We start from the raw sequence: 21,595 nt of genomic DNA on the forward strand, positions 1-21,595 counted from the left end.
TGCTAAACTTGTGGGCATTTGTTACACGACAAAAGAAAGCATATACAATCCCATAAAGGACACGCTTGCCATAGAAGAGAAAGCTGAGCGGCTGTGGCAAGTTCCTCAGCCCGTCTGAGTCTTGATGTCCTTATCTATAGAACTAGAAGCCCGGTGCACGAATTCGTGCACAGGTGGGGTCCCTCCGCCTGGCTGGCGATCAGGGCCGATGTGGGAGGCCGGCCAGCCAGGGTGAGGGACCACAGGAGGTTGGCCCCAGCAGCAAGCTAACCAATGGCCAATTCCATGAGTAATCAGACTCGCTCCTCCCTCCTGTCTGGGTCCAAGGTGCAGTGAACCAGATTCAGGGCTGTCAGGGTCCCAGCAGCAAGGTCTGGGTCAGCGCATGGCAAGCTATGGGCCGGTCGGCCAGTCATTTTGGTCATTCTGGCCGTTGGATTGTAACGTTGCTTAGGCTTTTATATATAGAGAGGAGGAGGCCAGTACCCCATTCTGCACATATTCCTTGGAAATCCACTCCCTCCACTATCCCTGGCTCTCCGCTAAGCACCTGCAAATCTTGAACAGCCAAGGTCAAAGGTCAGTAGTTGGCTGTGCTATGCTTTGACTACCTTCCTTTGATGAACAAAGTGCTTCCTATCTCATGTAGCAACTATTTTGCTAGCAGTGAATAAGAACAAAACCCCAGCCCTGGCCGGTTTGGCTCAGTGGATAGAGCGTCGGCCTGCAGACTCAAGGGTCCCAGGTTCGATTCCGCTCAAGGGCATGTACCTGGGTTGCGGGCACATCCCCAGTAGGGGGTGTACAGGAGGCAGCTGATCAATGTTTCTCTCTCATCGATGTTTCTAACTCTATCCCTCTCCCTTCCTCTCTGTAAAAAATCAATAAAATATATTAAAAAAAAAAAAAAGAACAAAACCCCAAGTGGTCAGGTCTGGCTTAGAGAGCATGGTCCTTAGGACAATTCCTGTTGCTAAGAGGACATGGAACCTCCCTGTGAATAATCATAGGGAAGCCTGCCCATCAGACACCTAACCATGCCCAGATGAGGGTGAAATCTGACCTCTTTCTATCCAGGTGCCAATCATTCTTTTCTGAGTACATCTCAAGGGACCTACCTTCCCAGAGAGCTAGTATGAGCTCAACCTATGAAAAGAGCACGAATTAAAATTCATTTTTTGTGGCTACATTGAGACAGGTTATGCTTCCATCACAGTAATTTTATTACAGTGGTGACAATGAGACCTGTAACATTTAAAAAAATAAAATAAAAAAATTCATTTTTATTGAAATATCAGAGAGATATTTGCACAGCCATGTTTATAGCAACATTAGTCACAACCCAAATGTCCATCCACACACAAATGCATAGACAAAATATGGTCTGTTCATCCAATGGAATATCATTCAGTCTGAAGAAGGAAGGGAATTCTGACACATGCTGCAGTATGGGTGGAACCTGAAGACACTCGCTGAGTGAGATCAGCCAGTTACAAGAGGATAAATAGCACGAACCCATTGATGTGAGGTCCCGAGAGCAGTCAAACTCTCAGAGACAGAAAGGAGAAGGGTGGTCGCCGGGCCTCAGAGAGGGGGAAGCAGAGAGACCAGTTTTAACGGGGACAGTTCCATTCTGGAAAGATGAAGAAGTTCTGGAGATGGATGGTGGTGTGATTGCACCGCAATATGAATGCACTGAACGCCACGGAACTGTACACTTAAAAGTGGTTAACATGGTATTTTTTTTTAAATATATTTTATTGATATTTTACAGAGAGGAAGGGAGAGGGATAGAGAGTCAGAAACATTGATGAGAGAGAAACATCGATCAGCTGCCTCCTGCACACCTCCCACTGGGGATGTGCCCGCAACCAAGTTACATGCCCTTGACCGGAATCGAACCCGGGACCCTTGAGTCCGCAGGCCGACGCTCTATCCACTGAGCCAAACCGGTTTTGGCAAACATGGTATTTTTTATGTTATCTATATTTTACCACAGTATCACATTTTAATTTTAAAATTTATTTTTAAAATTTTAACTCATTAGATCTCAAAAAATAAAAATTCAGTCAGCAAGGAGGAGGCGTAGCAAGAGCTCCCTGCAGCTGGTGGGATGTGTGCCTCCCTTGGGAGATACTGTCCGGAATGGAGAGCAGTCAGCTTCTCTAGCAAAGGGAGGGCATATTCCCTACTCACTCTCATTCCCAGCAACTTCACCCCCGGGCACCTATCCTAGAAATCTCTCCCACAAGGTCACCGGAGACAAGTTCAAGATAGCTTGTTTGCAACAACATTTATAACGGAGAAAAAAATGGAAACAATCTAAATGGTTATACACAGGAGAAAGGATACATCATTTCTGGTTTATTCACATAGTGGACTCTAATGGAGCAAAAGCAACTGAAATATGGCTCCATATGTGAACTTTAGATAAACCTCAAAACAAAAAGGACTCAAACTACAGAAGGATACATAGAGCTTGGTCCCATTTATATACTGTTTAAAAGTGCTTGATTTTTATACACATAAGAGCAATCACTAAAAAACACACAAGAGAATATATCCAAAAAGCTCATTGGTAAATGAAACTGGAATCCTAAAAAAAATTTCCAAATAATCCACAATAAGACATAAAAGGGAAACAGGTGACAATATAGACAGGGGACAAACAGTAAACAAACAGTAAATGGGTAGTCCGAAGTCAAACCAAATCGATAATTACATTAAATGCAACTGATCTAAGCACACCAATGAACAGGCAGAGATTGTCAGATTGGATTTTATTAAAATTCATCGTTAAAACTTTAAAGCAATAACAACAAAAACACAAACAAAGCCTTCTAGGCCCAGATGTCTTCACTAGCAAATTCTACAAAACATTTAGGGAAGTAATAAAATCAGCTGCATCTTCCAGTAAATGGAAGAGAAGAAGGCAATACCTCTTAACGCGTTTTATGAGGCCAGCATTACCCTGATACCAAGCCAGACAAATAAATTACAAGTAAACTATAGACCAATATCCCTCATAAATGCCAAAACGCTCGACGAAATATTAGCAAATCAAATCCAGCTAAAGGATAAAATGCAATGAAAGGGATAGTCATCATGATTCAGTAGGGTTTATTATGGGAAAGAAAGACTGATTCAACACTTGAAAATCAATCAATGTAGTTCACCACGTGAACAGACTAAAAAGACAAAATGCTTATCGTCATCTTAATAAATATGGAAAAAGCATTTTGATAAAAATTCTCAACTGATTAGGAATAGAAGGGGAGTTCCTTAACTTGATAAAGGAGGTCTGCAAAAATGTACAAGGAATGTCCTGCACAATGGTAGAATGAATGCCACCCCCTGAGATCAGGAACATGTCAAGGATGTCCGCTCTCACCGCAGACAAGAAATAAGTAGTAAGAGACATGCAAATTGGGAAGGAAGAACTAAAACATCTCTATTGGTAGCTGACATAATTGTCAACATAGCAAAAATCTCAAGAAATCTACCCCCAAAAGCCACTAAAAGTAATAAATGAGTTTAACAAAGTTTTGGTTTTGTTTTTAGTTTTAAAACAAGAGGAAAAATAGCGTGAACCCATTGATATGAGGTCAAGTTTAAGGATAAAAGTTTAATATAAAAGATCAATATTTATATACCAGCAATGAACAATTGGAAATCACATTTTTAAAAGAGTTCCATTTACAATAGTAGAAAAAAAACATAAAAATTTAGGTCTATAGCTAACAAAACATATTCTGGATCTTTATGCTGACAGCTACAAAACAATGGTGAAAGAAATGAAAGAAAATGAAAATAAATACAGAGATACATAATGTCAATTGATTGGATGACTTGCAATTGTTAAGATGTTTCCCCCAAACTAATCTATAGATCCAACACAATTTCAATCAAGATCTCAATAAGATTTTTGTAGATACCAACAGGCTGATGTTTTGCTAAGATAAGGGAGCTTAAATAGCCAAGCAATTTTGATCAAGAATAAAGTTGGGGGACTTATCCTACCTAATTTTAAGATATACTATAAATCTACAGTAATCAAGACAGCATGGTGTTGGTGAAAAGATAGGCATATATGTCAACGGAGAGAAAAGAAATAGACCTGCACGTATGTGGTTGATATTTTTGACAAAAGTACAAAGCCAATTCCATACAGAGAGGCTCATCCCGTTTATGATTAGTGCAGAAACAATAGGATATGCTCATGAAAAGGAAATTCATTTGACCCATACTACACACCTTATGCCAAAGTGAACACAAAACGGATTAGTGCCTACAAAATGCCAGGCATTGCGCTAGGTGGTAGGGAGAGCAATGATAAAGGCAAGCACGGTGTGTCTCAGCAGAAGTTTTATTATAACAGAAAAGACAGCAAATAAACAAATAATTACATGGTGACGTAAAAGCAGTGGTGATAAGCATCAAGATGATGAAGTCCAGGGTGATAGTAGAACATATAACAGCAGACTTGAAGGGGTTTGGGTGATCTTCTTCTTCTGTGCCCCAAGAAATAAGTGAGTTGCCCAAAGTTGGTCAACCAGTAAAAGAGGGAGAAACAGAACCTTGTCTTCCTACCCATTCTGTGGTCTTGGGAGCAAACTTTAATGTACCTTATATTTGGGCCAATAACCCTGATTTCGCTATTTATACTCAGGGAGAGAACCAGCTGGAATTTGGATGAATAAACATACGAGATTTTTTTAAAATATTCAAAACACAAGTCTCACTAAAATTGGGTCAGTGAAACCATCCCTGTTCCTGAAGGCTGATGACGTATCTTTGACTTTTACAAGCAGAGCGAAGTTAGAACCATCAACCCACCAGGCTGGGCCACAACAGATATGCTGGCAGGTGTTGGTCCAGCCCCATGAAAGCAGTGACAGCAATGAACCCACTACCTGCTTTCCTACATGGGTTGAAACATTTTGTCTGAAAATGATCATCTTCCATGTTGCAATTTCCCCAAATTCTTTTATTTCCCCACAACCTAGGAATTATTCTAATTTGGCATTACTCAGTTCTAAAGAAGTTTCCTACGCACCTACTGTGTGCCAAACTCTAGAGATACAGGAACAAATAAAACTCAGACTCTGTTCCTAAGGAATTCACAGTCTGGTAATGAAGTCACTAACAAACGAAGAACTGCTCTTGTTATCGGCCAGTTATTGGTCTAGCATGCTGACACAAGGGATCAAGAGAAGTCACAATGAATTTTACTTCTTTTTTTATATGTTTTTATTGATTTCAGAGAGGAATGGAGAGGGGGAGAGAGATAGAAACATCAATGATGAGAGAGAATCATTGATCGGCTGCACACACCATACTGGGGATGGAGCCCACCACCCGGGCATATACCCTGACTGGGAATCCAACCGTGACCTGGGTCATAGGTGGACGCTCAACCACTGAGTCACACCGGCCAGGCGGATTTTACTTCTTTATTTCCCTTTCTCAGTGCCTATCTGCCTTCGTAACTTGAAATCAGGCATAAAATGCTTGACATGACTCTCCATTAAAATCCAACTCCTGGGTATCATACTTGCCTCCAACAAGATGTATTTAGAAACCCCTAAGCCTTGTTTCTTTTCTGGGGTTTTGTTTGCTCCTTTCTAAGATCCATCTCAAAGGCTCCGTGTGTTCCTGCAGGAGGACTCCTTCCCTTGCCTTGAAATATCTATACCAGCTACTACCATGGGAAAAATGCCAAGCATTCCAAGAAGCCCTCTTGCAATGACGTCAGTCTTGACTCAACAGGCACGCAAGCAAAGGTGGTCCTGCGGTGGGAGTTCCAGCTTCCTCCGAGTCCCAGAGTAAGTAATGTGCAAGAGGACGCCTTGCTGGTTTTCCACTGGGAGCGTCCTCCCCGCCCCCCCCAGCTGGGTCGCTAGGCAACCCCAGCTGTGTTGTTAGCCCATCCTCGAGCAAACCGATGAGGGTGCAGGAACTCAGATCTGGGACTCCCTGCAAACATGGGGCCCGGACATTGGTGGTCCTTTGTCCGCCAGCCTCCCTTTGGGTCCTCACCGTGCCATTTCAAAAAGCTCAGTTCCCAATATTCCCAAATCAATGGCCATGCCTGGGAGGGCTGCCAGGGTCAGGCTCTTCGTGAGCCAGCACTGCGGGGTGCTGTCTAGGAAGAGCCACGTCACCCTCTCTCAGTTTTCAAGCGGCCGAAAGCCGGACGCCTCGGCCCCATCCGAGCCGCAAGAGCCCGTTAGCATCATGGAGCAACCTGGACCAAATCACGCCTGGGGGGCGGGCCCCGACCAGTCCTCCCAGACCCGACGGCGGCCGCACGCGTTGGACCCGCCCCCCACTTCCGGCCGGACCGCAGTCACGTGGCCTGACCGGTCCCTCAGACGCGACGCGGCTTCTCTCGCGTCGAGTGTCCCGTCTTCCCTTCCGCCGGAAGTGGGGCGACTTTCCCTTTCCGGCTACGGGTCCCCAAGCGGCGGGGGAGGCCGGACCGGGAGCCGAGCGGCGGCGGGGGCGGTAATGGCGGAGCTGGTGCAGGGGCAGAGCGCTCCGGTGGGGATGAAGGCCGAGGGCTTCGTGGACGCCCTGCACCGGGTCCGGCAGGTACGGGCGCGGCCGGCTGGCGGGAGCAGGGGAGCCCGAGGCGGGGCCAGCCCGAGTCCGATGGGAGGAGGGGTCGTCTGGGGGCGGGAGGCAGCCCGGCTGACGCCTCAGTCGGGGTTGGCGGTTCCTTGGGGCTCCTGCAGCCCGAGGAACCCAGGCATGAGGCGCCTCCGCGAGGCCCAGGCCCAGCCTGTCGGGCGGGTCTCCCAGGTGCCGGCGGCCGCTGGGGAAGGGGCTGCCCCGGACGCCTGGCCCCGTCGCGTGGGGCCGGAGCTGGACCTTCAGGGCAGCCAGCGCGGGGTTCTGAGGCTCGCGATTGGGGAGCTCACGGTGAGGACTCGGGTATAGACAGAAGGCGGCTGTGTCAGGCCCAGCAGCTTCTTAAGACTTGGGAAACATCGTCTTGGGACTTTCTCTAATTCAGGAGTCTTTTATTTTTGAGGGTCCCCTTGGAGAGGGGAGAAAGGAGAATGTTAAGTGGATGTGGGTGGTCCATAAGAGGTAGAAATTCCTTATGAGCCATAGATTCTCTTCTCCGGGAGAATGTGATAGGGACTCATTCCAGCAATGAAACTTTATCACCTGACAGTGTAGTGCGTTTTGTCAGAATTAAATAAACTGATTTTAAGAGGTTACATGCTTCCCTGGAGAATGAATATCGGGCCTGCCATATGGAGCTTGGGGCATGGGACTTTGAATAGAACACATCCTTGTATTGTGGGTAAAGCTTGCAAGTTATAGCTCTAACACTTCAACTTCTGCTGTGTTCATCGCCTCTTCCTCTTTAATTGTAGGCATACTAAGTGACGTTTTAAAAGCCGGGCTGTAACTAATTACTGCTTGATTCCTAACAGAAAGCCACAGGACTCATTGTATTAGAAGATCCACTCGGTCGCTTGAAGATGTGGTCTTTACATCTCTTTCCAGTATTCCAGGGGAGGGAACCCTCCCTGTGTCCCAGATACTGACTTTCCATTTTAATACTGTTGCTCCTGTAGACATTCTGTTGGATCCCAGAACTTTCCAAACCTATGGTTCCACCTAAAATTTTATCTGATGACCTGTCACTGCCTAGGCACCAACCAGTACGTAGTGAGAATCCATCTTACTTAGACTTCAGAGCCAACCAGGGGCCTTAATGGATGAACATGCCATCCCGTTCCCCTTCCACTACTCTGCGTGCCAGCGTGTTACATGCTCTCCTCTCCAGCACAAGGTCCTGAACCTTGTTTCTCACTGGCTGCTAATATGTAACGGCTTTCGCTCTGTGCTGCTGTGTGACAGTCACCTTGTGGCCTCCTGTATCCAGGAAGAATTATAGTCACTACCCTAAAAGAGCTCAGACCCTCAGTTTGCAGAAGGCCTATGTAGTTGAACGTAAAATGAATTTTGGATCATTGAGAAGACTTTCTGCTTCTCTTGAGCCAGTGGTTGAACTCATATTCTTGGACAACCTCCTCAGGAGGGAGGGAGACCCTCTGTTAAATGCTGACCCAATGTGGATTGTTGGAGCAGTAGTTGTACTACTAGCAAAGGAACTTCATTGGAAATGTTCCCAGCTCTGAAATGCACCATTGCCTGGAGCAGTAATAAGCCCAATGAAGATACTGCTGTAAGTGTATTACGTCTGAATATTAACTGCTGGAGGTCGATACTGTCTCCAAGGATTTGATGGCCTTTAAAAACTAAAGAAAAAACCAGGTTTGTGGGTAATTTTAGATTTATTTATAGATTTACATTGGGCGAGAATGGCATGTTGGAGGTCTAAAATATTGTATGCTTATAGTAAAACTTACCTGAAAGGATCTCACGTTACTTGGTCATCTGGATGATGGTGGTTCTGCTTCTCCATTGTATACACAGCGTGTTGCAGAGACGTGGTTCTTCCCCAGCAGTAACTGGAAGTAAAAGCTATTTATTTAAATGATTGCAAAGCTTTTCCTCTCTTAGTGCCCTCATAAACACCCGCAACCGTCTGTAAGGCCCTCACCAGTTTGTCAGAGAGCAGGAAGCTCTGTGGTGCTCATTTGTCTAGATCTGTGGTCGGCAAACTGCGGCTCGCGAGCCACAGGCGGCTCTTTGGCCCCTTGAGTGTGGCTCTTCCACAAAATACCATGGCCTGGGCGAGTCTATTTTGAAGTAAAGTTAGAAGAAGTTTTAAGTTTAAAAAATTTGGCTCAAAAGAAATGTCCATCGTTGTACTGTTGATATTTGGCTCTGTTGACTAATGAGTTTGCCGACTGCTGATCTAGATCATAATAGCATCTGAGTTGATCCTGCTGGGATTTGAACCTGCAGTTTATTAAATCTGGGTACTTAGGGTTCAGTACCCAATCTACTCAACTTCCCTGCTAGCATCTAGAAGGCTCCTCGTGCCTTTGCTTACTTAATATATGATATTTCTGACTCATAAAGTCAAGTGTGCTGAATGCTCAGTCAGTTTCAGTTATACATCAATGTTTGGCACAAATGGATAATGCAGCCATTCTGTAGGGAAGTACACAAGTGTGGAAATGTGATCTGATTCAGTCCCAACGATGAATATCAGAAACTGCTGGGTATTAAAAAAACCATCCTGTTCAGTTCTCCTGTCATTGGCAGGTTAGCAAAAATGAAGTACTATTTTTTTCAACTTGTTTAGAGAGGGCAGGATCCTAGTAAGGGTGGGATGTGGACTTAAAACCAAAATAGGTTATCCTATAGTTACACTGCACCTCTACCCTGTCTGTCTAGGTCAGTGGTCGGCAAACCGCGGCTCGCGAGCCACATGCGGCTCTTTGGCCCCTTGAGTGTGGCTCTTCCACAAAATACCACGGCCTGGGCGAGTCTATGTTGAAGAAGTGGCGTTAGAAGAAGTTTAAGTTTAAAAAATTTGGCTCTCAAGAGATTTCCATCGTTGTCCTGCTGATATTGGGCTCTGTGGACAAATGAGTTTGCCGACCACTGGTCTAGATTATAAGGGGACCTTGTAGAGATTTTGGATGAGTAGATAAAAATCTGTTTTATCTTGTTTCCTAAGCATATAAAATCTTTCCAGAAAGCCCACTGCTGGTTTAGTAGCATCTGTCATCAAATGTCATCATTTGCATGTTAACAAGACAGTGCGAAATCCAGTGTATTACTCCCAGCAGCCTTCCATCAGCTCTACCAACTGTCTGCCGGTCATCAACTGCTAGTAAATAGAAGAAAGGATCTGGCCAAACTGCTAATGTTTTTTAGGACTTGAAGGTTCTATTTTGATCTAGACCCAGTCAGTGCCTCTGCATTGCGTAACTCCAGAGTATTCTATCCACATGTATACAGTGTAATGGGTGCCTCAGGGAGTTGATTGAGCATTATGTTGATTCTGCATTCAAATGATTTTGATCAAGCCATTGTAGAATCAATAGAGAGTAACATTAGAACCTATCCTTTACCAGCACTTTAAAAAAATATATATTGATTAGTGAGGGGCCTCCAGAGATTGCTTCCCCAGGCTGCTGTTTCACACGTTGAGCCTGGGCAGTAGGTGATTTGGCGTGAGTGCTGTTCACAAGCACCAGATCTCCTTCAAGGGAATGTGCATCCACCATTACAAGAAAAAGCCTCTGCTCGTTGGCTGTTGGGTACTCCCTGAGAAATACTGCCTTCACTTAATATATGATGTTTCTGACTCCTAAAGCCAAGTGTGCTGAATGTTCAGTCAGTTTAAGTTGTACTCCACTGAGATCATCTCTGACATGTTCAGTGGCTCAGTCTCTCAAGTCATTTCACTAGGGACTTACTCCTGCATGTACGTTCGTTTTAGCTTTCTCAGACACTCGAAGAAAACCAATGCCTACAGGAAATCTATGGGCTGCTTCTGTATCTTTGACAGGACCCAGCAGAGCACCCTGCAAAGAGCGAGCCCTTGTTAAAGAATTGGCAATTGGATTGAGTCCATTTGAGTCACCACACTGTAATGCAAACACTGAACCTCATGTTTGGTATTGAAAGGTAGACTCTAAGTGAATGGTATGTGTGCCTCTAAGGTTTTTCTCATTTTCATCTGAGACTTTCTTTAAAATTTTTTTAAATATATTTTTTTTATTGATTTCAGATGGGAAGGGATGGTTCTTTGAAGTCCCAATTATTTGTAGATACAAATTTACCTAGACCAGAGTTCTTAAACCCATGGCCCACGGGCTGGGGAAGGCTCACAGTGGGCCTGCAGGCGTGCTTTGTTTGACTCACACAGTGCCAGCACTTAGAAACCAGAATGATTTCACATAAAAATGGAGACTTCTAGCTCCCGCACTGCTCCCGCATTTTGCAGTGGCAGTATTCGGCAGGAGCTGGGTGGCCTCTGCCCCTTTGCACAGGCGTTGACTCTCGTTGCCTTCCTTCCCACCACTTTGCTCATGTTTTACACTGCCCGTTGGGATGCCTAGTCCACAGCCTTTTTTTCTTATCCTTTTTCAATTGTGAGCCCATCATTTCTAGGTTTTATTTGAAATTTATAATGAAAAAAACTGGGAGGAGAGTTGGGCAATCTAAGGCTCCTGCAAGCAGCTGTGTGACCTTGGACTAGGTTAGTCTTTCCTAACATTTGATCTACAGGCTGTTACTATCTTCCATGGGGAAAACAGGATTAAATAAAGTGAATTGGCTTCTTTACTACAAGACTTCTTGGAGCCTTTAATATGCTTACGTGCATTAAGGCCTAAATGTCCTGAAGTTAAATCACTTCATACCCTCTTTCCATAAAACCAAATTCTTTTTTTTTTTTTTTAAATATATTTTATTGATATTTTTACAGAGAGGAAGGGAGAGGGATAGAGAGTTAGAAACATCGATGAGAGAGAAACATCAGTCAGCTGCCTCCTGCACACCTCCCACTGGGGATGTGCCCGCAACCAAGGTACATGCCCTTGACTGGAATCGAACCCGGGACCCTTCAGTCTGCAGGCCGACGCTCTATCCACTGAGCCAAACCGGTTTCGGCCATAAAACCAAATTCTATTCTGTGGATCAAACTTAGGAAATGTTGACCTAAATAATCTCAGTGGTCCCTTCAACGCCATGAGCTGGATTTGAAAAAGAAAATTGGTCATATTATTTTCACTCTTTTGCTTTGTAATACACTAGAGGCCCGGTGCACGAAATTCATGCACAGGAGGGGGGAGGGTCCCCTCAGCCCAGCCTGCACCCTCTCCAATCCGGGACCCCTCAGGGGATGTCTGACAATCCTGGACCGCTGGCTCCTAACCACTCACCTGCCTGCCTGCCTGATTGCCCCTAACTGCCTCCGCCTGCTGGCCTGATCACCCCTAACTGCCTCTGCAGGCATGATTGCCCCCAACTGCCCCCCCCCCCAGCTGGCCTGGTCGCCCCTAACTGCCCCCCTCTGCCAGCCTGGTCGCCCCTAACTGCCCCCCCCACCCCCCGCTGGCCTGGTCACCCCACGCAGCCTGCTGTTCAGTTGTTTGGTTGTCCCTCACTGGCCCCCCCTGCTGACCTGGTCACCCCACGCAGCCTGCTGTTCAGCCATTTGTTCATCCCTCACTAATCCCCCTGCCGGCCTGGTTGCCCCACACAGCCTTTTCGGTAGTCCAGTTGTTTTGGTTGCAACGGTCGCTTAGGCTTTTATATATATAGATTATGCAGTAGGTCCTCAAATAACGTCTTTTCGTTCAATATTGTTTTGTTGTAATGTTGATGAGATGCCATAGGAATTTTACCCTTACTTATGTCGATTAGCGTAGTAAAATTAGTTTCTTTATATGTTGTTTCCTTGCAGTTCCAAGAACCTTTTGATGACATTAAGGGAGGACTTACTGTATTGGGTGTCTGTTAAAACTTTCCTCTCCCTAGCTTTTCTGTGCAGTCCTTTTACTCTTAAGAACTGTCTCTCTCGAAAATGTTTTGCATTTTGAGTTTCATTATAAGGACACGTGGGAAAGAATAGCCGATGTTTCTATTGGAGGCACTTTTCTCCTAATACCAGATGAAAACAAATCACTTGCAAGACTGAGGGGTGTTAATGGAAGTAGTGTTGTGATTCAGATTACCTACCTGCCATTATTTGAGTATCTGCTGAGTCCAAGGCTGCTTGCTGGATGCTGGGACAGTGCAAAGGTAAATAAGACAACTTTGCAGCTGGTTTTATCTTAACTGGATTAAATTCTCACAACAACCAGGTGCAATATTCAGGACAAGGGTTATATTTCTCATTTCATATTTGAAAATAAGCCAAAGGGAAACAGCAGTTTTCTCAGAGGCACACAAATAATGTATACATTGTTCTTGCACCCATGTCTTGTGCGTTCTAAGAAGGATTCGGTTCCTTTGCAGAGGTAGTTGCATAGTTTTCATCTCGCTGAGACATCAGCAGAGTCTTTGAACAAAGCATTGCAAGGATGCTGGTGAATTAGATGGCATGGAGGGGAGAAAACGAATGGACATGTCATCTTTAGGGCCTTTGGTGGGGCAATCCCAGCTGGAACAGTATTTCAGCGTACAGCCTCAAGTGGTCGTCTTAGCATTTTGCCCACAGATGGGTTTCTCCGTGTGCACTTTAAATTTAGCAAATGTTTTGTTTGTTTTTTGTTAATCCTCACCCAAGGATATTTTTCCATTGATTTTTAGGGAGAGTGGAAGAGAGAGGGAAAGACAGAAATATCGATGTGAGAGAAACACATCGATTGGTTGTCTCCTGTGTGAGCCCTGACCAGGGCCTGGGCTGCGGAGGAGCCTGCAGCCAAGGTATAATATGCCCTTGACTGGAATCAAACCTGGGACCCTTTGGTCCTCAAGCCAAGGCTCTATCCACTGAGCCAAACCAGCTAGGGAAATTTAGCAAATGTTTAATGAGAACCTTCCATGTGCCAAGCATTTTGCTATGCATTAGGGAAGCTGTTCTTTAACTTTGGTAACATGGGCCTTTTATTTTTTTAAGATATATTTTTATTGATTTTTTTTTTTAAGAAGGAGAGGGTGAGAGAGGTAGAAACATTGATGAGAAAGACACATTTATCAGCTGCCTCCTGCACTCCCCTCACTGGGGATCCAGGCCCAAACCCAGGCATGTGCCCTGACCGGGTATCGAACCAGCGGCTTCTTGGTTCATGGGTTGCAACCACTGAGCCACACCGGCTAGGCAGAACATGGACCTTTTAAAGACTCTCGAAAACTTTGAACTCCTCAGAATATTTATTGGTTTTGTATATAAATTCAAGAGTTTCTCAAGCTGAGGCCTGGAGCTCCCAGTTAAGGAATCTTTGTCCCAGGGTTACCGAGGCGATTGAGAAGATCCACTCTTCAAAGAGCTCCTTGTGAGGAGACCGTGGAGCCAATAACTGTCTCGTGAGATTCTGCTATTTAGAGCTGGGTTATCAAGTGCTTTGCCATCACAGATAAGGGAGTATTTAATTCTCCCCAATGTGGGCGGCACAAAGTTGTCAGGAAAAGGTACTAAGAAGAGCTGCTATCTTACTTGATTGGTACATAGAATTCCTTGTTTTGGCAATGCCAGTAAATAGGGCAGGACCAGCCGGGGCCCCCTCTCTGCCGACACTTACGCTGCCATTTGTTGAGCTTGTGTTCTGCTCGGTGCCAGGCACAACTTTTATAGACGTTCTCTCATTTGATAGTCACAAAATCCCAGGTGGTAGTGAAGTGAAGTGGTTCTTAAGAGCTTGACTTCAGACTCTATGAGCTCAAGTTCTGGTTATGCCACTTACTAGCTTAGTCATTGGACAAGTTATCTGTCTCCTTTAAGCCAAAGTTTGCTCATGTGTAAAATGGAGATCATTGATGTTAGTAATAATTTTTTTTAAATAGCTAATATTAAGTCAGCCCTCGACACAAGGGTTTGTAAAAAAAAAAAAAAAAAAGTAGCTAATATTAGAAGTTAGGAGGTTACTAGAGGCTAATATTAGAAGTTGGGGGAGGTGGGGTTGTGTAGTGACTGAGGGGGGCCTGAGGCAGGCTTCTGGGGTCCTGGTGATGTTCTGTTTCTTGACCTGGATGCTAGTTGCACAGGCATTTTCGTTAGTGAAAATTCAGTGAGCTGTAAACATATCCGTGTACTTTTCTGGAGCATTATTCTTCAGCTAGTGGCCCGGTACACAAAATTTGTGCACCTTAAAAGGGGATTAATTAGAGGAAATAATTTAATATTGCTATTTGCCCTTTCTCTATAATAGAAGTGTCAGAGACGAAAGAAAATTAGTAAAATGTATATGAAAACCTTCCTCCTGTCAGAGTCTGGGGCTCACCATGGGACCCAGAGTCAAGTCTCCACCCACCCACATGCACCTCAAAATTGTGTGAGACCCAGACCCGGCTGGCCCTCTACCCCATTGAGCTAGATCCAGACCCCACTGGGTGGGGGGCACGGCCTGAGGTCCCCTGTCAAGCCCAGCCAGGCAGGGGGGCGCAGCCTCAGGTCCCCCGGCCTGGTGCCGGGGTGGGGGGCGTGGCCTGAAGTCCCCTGTCAAGCCCCACCTGGTGGGGGGTGAGGCCTGAGGTCCACTGGCCTGGTGCCAAGGCGGGGGGCACGCCCTGAGGTCCCCTGTCAAGCCCCACTGGGGAGGGGGAGGGCGTAGCTTCAGGTCCCTACTGATTGCTCGTTAAGGCTCCTTAAGGGAACTTGGCCTCAGCTGTGGGTGCAGCCATCTTTTGTGACGGATGGTGGTCAATTAGCATATTCCCTCTTATTAGATAGGATTAAAGGTTAAAATAGCAAACGGTTCTTATTCCTTACCATGTGCCTGGCATTGTTCTACATTGTTACCCTGTCATCCCCATGGATACAGTTCCAGGCAGGCTCCAAACCCCACAGTGGTGAGAGTAGTAGCTACTTTATAAAGTCACTGTGAAGATTAAATGAGGGCAGCAGCAGGCTTTTAGTGGTTGTGCTGTAAATTTGACACAGTGCTGTCTTCACTGTGACCCACCAGGTAGTGGGGTGCAGAACTAGGACTTGCCCCTGGGCACTGACTCCAGCCCCTGCCCTCTGGAACTCCTCTTAGCCCCGACTCGGCCGCTCTGGCCACATCATGCTCCTGCCGTGGGCAGCACAGACTCTCAGTCCAGCCTGTGCATTCTCCAGGGCCCGAGCAGGCCACTCTGGGGAACTGTAGAGCAGAGGTTCCAGGGGGTAAGATGGGTTCCTGCTCCCTGGGTGGTCTGAGCTTCCACCTCTAGTTGCTGGATCCGTGAAAAGCATCAGAAGCCATATTGATAGCATGGACATCGTATGTGAATGACTTGGTGGTGCTCGATGGCTTTGCCCATTTCCATTTAGTATGAAGTTCTAATCAGTGTAAAGTTGTGGACATAGTCACAAGCTTCCTGTTGGGATTTAGAGGATGAACTACTTTGATTACAAAACCTGTCAACAGAGAAATTTAGTTCTAAAGGTGTGCACTGGGAATAATTAATTGCCATGCTTATGCACTTCAGTAATTTGTGTCCTACCTTTGTGATTTTTGCCATAGCAGTGAACCCTCAATATTCTGTTAATTTAAAATCATCTTAAAATTTGGATTTGTGCCCTAACTGGTTTGGCTTAGTGGCTAGAGCGTCGGCCTGCGGACTCAAGGGTCCCAGGTTCGATTCCGGTCAAGGGCATGGACCTTGGTTGCGGGCACATACTCAGTAGGGAGTATGCAGGAGGCAGCTGATAGATGTTTCTCTCTCATCGATGTTTCTAACTCTCTATCCTTCTCCCTTCCTCTCTGTAAAAAAATCAATAAAATATATTTTAAAAAATTGGGATTTTTTTGAAATATTTTTCAAAGGAAATGAAATCACTGTCATAAATGAAGAACTGTGCCATGTATTGAAGGTAACTGTAAAAAATATATATTCATCCATGCACCTTTCAAAATCACCTGTGCACCCCCCTGTGGAAAACACTGCATTTTACAGGTGTGTACACCAAGGCGCAAGGCCATTGAGGGTCGTGCCCAAGGTCACACACTGGAAGATCTGGATGGAAAACCAGACTCTTGACTGACTCCTGGTCCAGTGCTCCCTTCCTTCGTATTTCCGCTCACTACTGGCAGTGGAGGTTAAATTTAGTCTATCACATTTTCATCTTTTACTGTGCTTAAAATAGCACAGGTGGTGAGGTAACCCATCCTCTTCCCCACCTACCCTCCGAAGCAGGAAAAGTAATTGAGGTGGCAGAAAATCAGTAGCAGAGTCCCCTCAAGGTCATGCTTTCAGATAAGGACTGGAGTGGCCTTGGTTTTGTTGGAATATTCTGGCTTCGGTGACTTATTTTCTGGCCTATGCCCTTAACTGAGAATGTACCCCACTTTCCTCAGCAGGTGATGTTCAGAATGATCCGTTGCGGTGTGAGGAATTGGCTGAGGTCTGTGTACTGTGAACCACTAGGTTTAAGTCCTTGAGAAGTGAAATACGTTTAAGAAAGTATTCGGTGGAGGAAAGAGAGGTAGCTTAGTGCTGTGGTTATAGACTTGAGTCAGGCATGCCTGGGCTTAAATACCGTTTCTGCTACTTACAAGATGTGTGACTTTTGACAGGTCACTCAGCTTCTCTGAGCCTCACTTTTCCTTATCTTAAAAATGGAAATAATGCCCTAGACCGATGGTCGGCAAACGGCGGCTCGCGAGCCATATGTGGCTCTTTGGCCCCTTGAGTGTGGTTCTTCCACAAAATACCACGGCCTGGGCGAGTCTATTTTGAAGAAGTGGCGTTAGAAGAAGTTTAAGTTTAAAAAAATTGGCTCTCAAAAGAAATTTCAATTGTTGTACTGTTGATATTTGGCTCTGTTGACTAATGAGTTTGCTGACCACTGCCCTAGACCATTTTGCTCAGTGGATAGAGCGTCTGCCTGTGGACCGAAGGGTCCCAGGTTCGATTCCAGTCAGGGACACATGCCTGGGTTGTGGGCTCAGTCCACCGTGCAGGAGGCAGCCAATCAATGATTCCCTCTCATCATTGATGTTTCTATCTCTCTCTTCCTCTTTGCAATCAATAAAAAAAAATATTTTTAAAAAATGGAAATAATAACACCAGCTTCCTAGAGAATCATTGTAAGGAATAAATGAAATAGCATGTTTAAAATGCTCCTAGAGTACCTAGCACATAGTGAGCACTTATTAAATTTCAACTGGATATTTTAGTAGATATTTCATATCATTTCCTAGAATAAAGTTACATTTATATGAAGAAACGAACACATTGAATTTTATGGTATATTGTAATATACAATGAAATATCAATGTAAATTGTGATGCAATTGTATATTTTAATGTTAAACTTGTATCTGACATTTGTTTAGCCAAAGTTTAAATGCAATCTATTGACTTCAGAGCTACACCTCTTAACCATTATTACAAATTTCCCTAGTTATAGATGCCTGAAGCAAACATGACTTAACAAATCTGGCCCTGGCCAGATAAGTCAGTAGGTTAGAGCATTGTACCAACAGGCCAAGGTTGCAGGTTCAATCCCTGGTCAGGGCACATGCAAGAATCAACCAATGAATGCACAATTAAGAGGAACAACAAATCAATGTCTGTCTCTCTCTCTCTCCGTCCCACTGTCCCTCTGTCCCTCCTCCCTCTCTCTCTAAATTTTAAAAAATTAAAAATAAAATAGTGGATTAAAAAAACATTTGAAAGTCTCAGTCACAAATTTGAAAGAACACGTATTGATATAATCAATATTAGGAACAGGAAACTGTTGTAACATGTTTACCATTTGGCTTTGGGAGGAAAATAAGGCCGAGGACTCAGGAGTAACATTTAGCGAGGTTGGCAGGAAGAAAGAAGATTTGGGAGATGAGGTATCATCAGAAAGGAGCAGGGAGCGTGCCTAATGTGTAGAGTGTACGTATTGAGGCCCTGTCTTTGAGAGTGATGTCACATGCACACTGTTGGGGGACTCCACTGATAGTCATACCCTTTTCTTTTGTGATTTGGGGTAATCATGTCTTCTGAGAATGTTTTGGTCTGTCTTTAAAAAGACAACTAGACCAATCTTTTTTTTTTATTTTAGTTGATTTCAGAGAGGAAAGGAGAGGGAGAGATAGAAACATCAATGATGAGAGAGAATCATTGATTGGCTGCCTCCTGCACACCCCCTACTGGGGACTGAGCCTGCAACCCAGACATGTGCCCTTTTCCGGAATCAAACCTGGGACCCTTCAGTCCGCAGGCCGACGCTCTACCCATTGAGCCAAACTGGCTAGGGCAACTGGGCCCATTTTGAAAACCCTTACATTAGCCAGTTTATTGTGGCAGACGAGAGGGTCTCCGTGGACACAAGCTCTTGCAGTGTTCTCACCTTTTTAACCCACCTGCTTTACCAGCTGAGTCCTTATAGGGAACTTTTGCATCTTAAATTAAGTAGCCAACCTCTACAAGCTTTTCCAAAACAAATAAGGGGAGCAAGCTTGCAAGTAGATGATAGAACGCTGTTAGGCAGGTTATATATGGCCTTTTGTTTAAGAGCAAATGGCCATTTGCCCTTAGAGACTTACTTGGATATAGGAGGTGGGGTTTCTATCAGCTGTCTATCTTTAGTATTTGAGATTGTCAAACTTTTTCTTTAAAGGTCCAAATAGTATGGCTTTGCATACTATGGTCTCTGCAACTCCTTACCGATAACAGATGGGTGTGGCTCTGTTCTAATAAAGCTTTCCTTACAAAAGCAGGTGGTTCACCAAGCATAGTTTGCTTACCCTTGGCTTAGAATACCTCCCATTAGAACACCTAATGGTGTTTCTATTCTTGACCACTTAGAATCTATTTGTCTTGTCTAAGAGCATCCTTTAAAAACAAATTAGCACATTACTTCCCTTAGAAAGCCTCGTAGTTGCTTCTGATCACCCTTCCTATAAAATCCAAGCCCCTTACCATGATCAATAAAGCCCTGTGTGAGCTGGCTCTTGCCCACTTCTTAGTACACATCTAGTTCCTTCTCCTCTAATGACATTAACTTCTCTCTTTTAGGCTTAGACCTGCCAAACTTGCTCCTGCCTCAGGGCCTTCGTACAAGCTGTTTCTTCTCCCTGGACAGCTCTTCCTCAGATTTTTGTGTAGCCAGCTGCTGCTCATCATTTAGGTCTCAGATTACATGTCACCTCCCAGTGTCCTGCCCTGATCGCCCTATATAAAGTACCTCTCCCAAGCACTCCCTAAATGTCATTGTATTTTATTGGCATCATGCTGTTGCCACCTGAAATGCTCAGTTTATTGTGTACCCGTGACTCCCCACTGACTGCTGACTCCAGGGAACAGGGGCTTGGTTATTCTTGTTCGCCACAGGAGCCTTGGTGCCTGGAACAGCCTAGCACATAGTAGGCAGTCACCATTTGTTGGGTGATTTGCCTTGTTTTACAGCCCTGGTATTTGTGAAGTGCTTTTCAGTGTACAAAGCTCTTTTGTGTTCAGAGTATGTTGTTATCTTTTCAAAAACTATGAAGCAGATGGTATTATATCCAGAGGATCTTAAGCAGAGAAGAAATGGACTTGCCCAACATCATAGAACCAGTAAATGGAAGGGACAGGCGCTGACCCCAGGACATTTAAGTCTTGCCTGGGGTTTTCGTGATTGTCTTTAACTGTTTGTTTAAGGTAATTTATCTTCATGTTGGTCCTGGAAGGTCTCAGACTTCTGGGCACATTGGGACACGTTCAGAATTTCCACTAAAGATTTTGCTCTCTGAGACAGGTGTGCTAGGCTTAATTCAGGGAGTAACATCAAGAGCAACTGCTATAGACATTGATTAAATCAAAGAGTTGATTTATTGCGAAGATCACAATAATTTCCTAATGAGAACAAAGTAGATAAGTCTATGTAGCATTTGTTTCTGGGGGAAATTTTTTAATAGCTATGTTCTGTTATTTAACTTATAATAAATAAAGTATTAAAAGTTGAAATGGGTCTCAGATTATCTTATTTTCTCAAGTGCAGGAATCTTACAATAGTCTGGACAGTCATCCCCCCCCCCCCCCCCCGTTCAGACACTTCCAATGAAAAGCAGCTTATTGCCTTATATGATTGCATCATCACTTTTATAGATGTTACAGTTAATAGGATGGATATATTCTTAAAGGGTTGTCAGTTGAGCAAACATCGCCTTTTAAGTATTGTTGGGGAATTTGTTTCTTAAAGGAATCCTGTGATAAAACCTTTTGAGCAAAGTTTTTCTTATTGTTGGCCTGCTTTTTTTCTTCAAATGCAGTATGCCTGTATTTTAAGTGATGGCTCAGAAACACTAATTGCTTGTAAAAGACACATTTTTGGTACTATTTTATTTCTAAAGACACATTATTATTAAGACCAAAAGAAAACTCAGTTAACAGTGAAAAGTGTTTATCCTACCATGGCACGCCTTACTTACTGTAGGTTGGGGTGGGGGAGGGTGAAAAACAGCCTCTAAAGAGGACTCTCTGACAGAGCCGTGATTTGTTCCTGAATGTTTAAATCTGCTTCTTCTGTAGATTGCTGCTAAAATTGACTCAATTCCTCACTTGAATAACTCCACACCTCTAGTGGACCCCTCCATGTATGGGTATGGAGTCCAGAAACGGCCCCTGGATGATGGAGGTAAGTTGTTGCCAGTGCCTGCCTTTCAGGCGGTGGTGAACCTGTCAGTGCAGTTGGTGTCAGCCATTTCCTTAGCGGCGCTCCAGCACCGCTCTGAAGAGGAGTGGCTGAGGGAGGTATTTAGGGTGATTTTTCTCAGCACTTCTCCAGCATTTGAGTTCTTATTTGCCTTGATAATACAGGAATCTTCCAAGCTGGGCTCTCAGGGAAAGACTGGCCTTTGAGCGTCAGCTTGGAAGTAATTGGCAGATTTGATAGCTTTGCTGGATTTAGCCTTCCGTTCTTCCAGTGCCCATGTAAGAATTGAAGTTTCCACTTTGCTCAAAAGAAAAGCTAAGTTTTGGTGCATAGCTCTGAGGAAGCCATGGCTATATCTTGACCCTAAAGAAAGGAAAAGGGGGAGGGAGATGACCTTTCTCTGGTCTATCTGCTGGTTTTTCATCATTCCCAT

The 21,595-nt window shown here is 44.6% G+C and overlaps 1 protein-coding gene across 3 annotated transcripts in view; it reads left to right on the forward strand.

Annotated features, from left to right (window-relative positions):
- Positions 1-6,378: 6,378 nt before the first annotated feature.
- Positions 6,379-21,595, forward strand: part of FUBP3 (far upstream element binding protein 3) — a 56,727-nt gene continuing 41,510 nt past the window's right edge. The window contains exons 1-2 of one of the 3 annotated variants that reach the window (XM_080667760.1): positions 6,379-6,594; positions 21,039-21,144. In XM_080667760.1, coding sequence (XP_080523886.1) covers positions 6,511-6,594; positions 21,039-21,144 — 190 coding nt within the window. In that variant the 5' untranslated portion in view covers positions 6,379-6,510. The remainder of the gene's footprint in view (positions 6,595-21,038; positions 21,145-21,595) is intronic. The other 2 variants (XM_080667761.1, XM_080667762.1) reach the window with 2 other exon arrangements.

Source organism: Plecotus auritus, assembly GCF_963455305.1.
Source record: "Plecotus auritus genome assembly, chromosome: 5".
NCBI lineage: Eukaryota > Metazoa > Chordata > Mammalia > Chiroptera > Vespertilionidae > Plecotus > Plecotus auritus.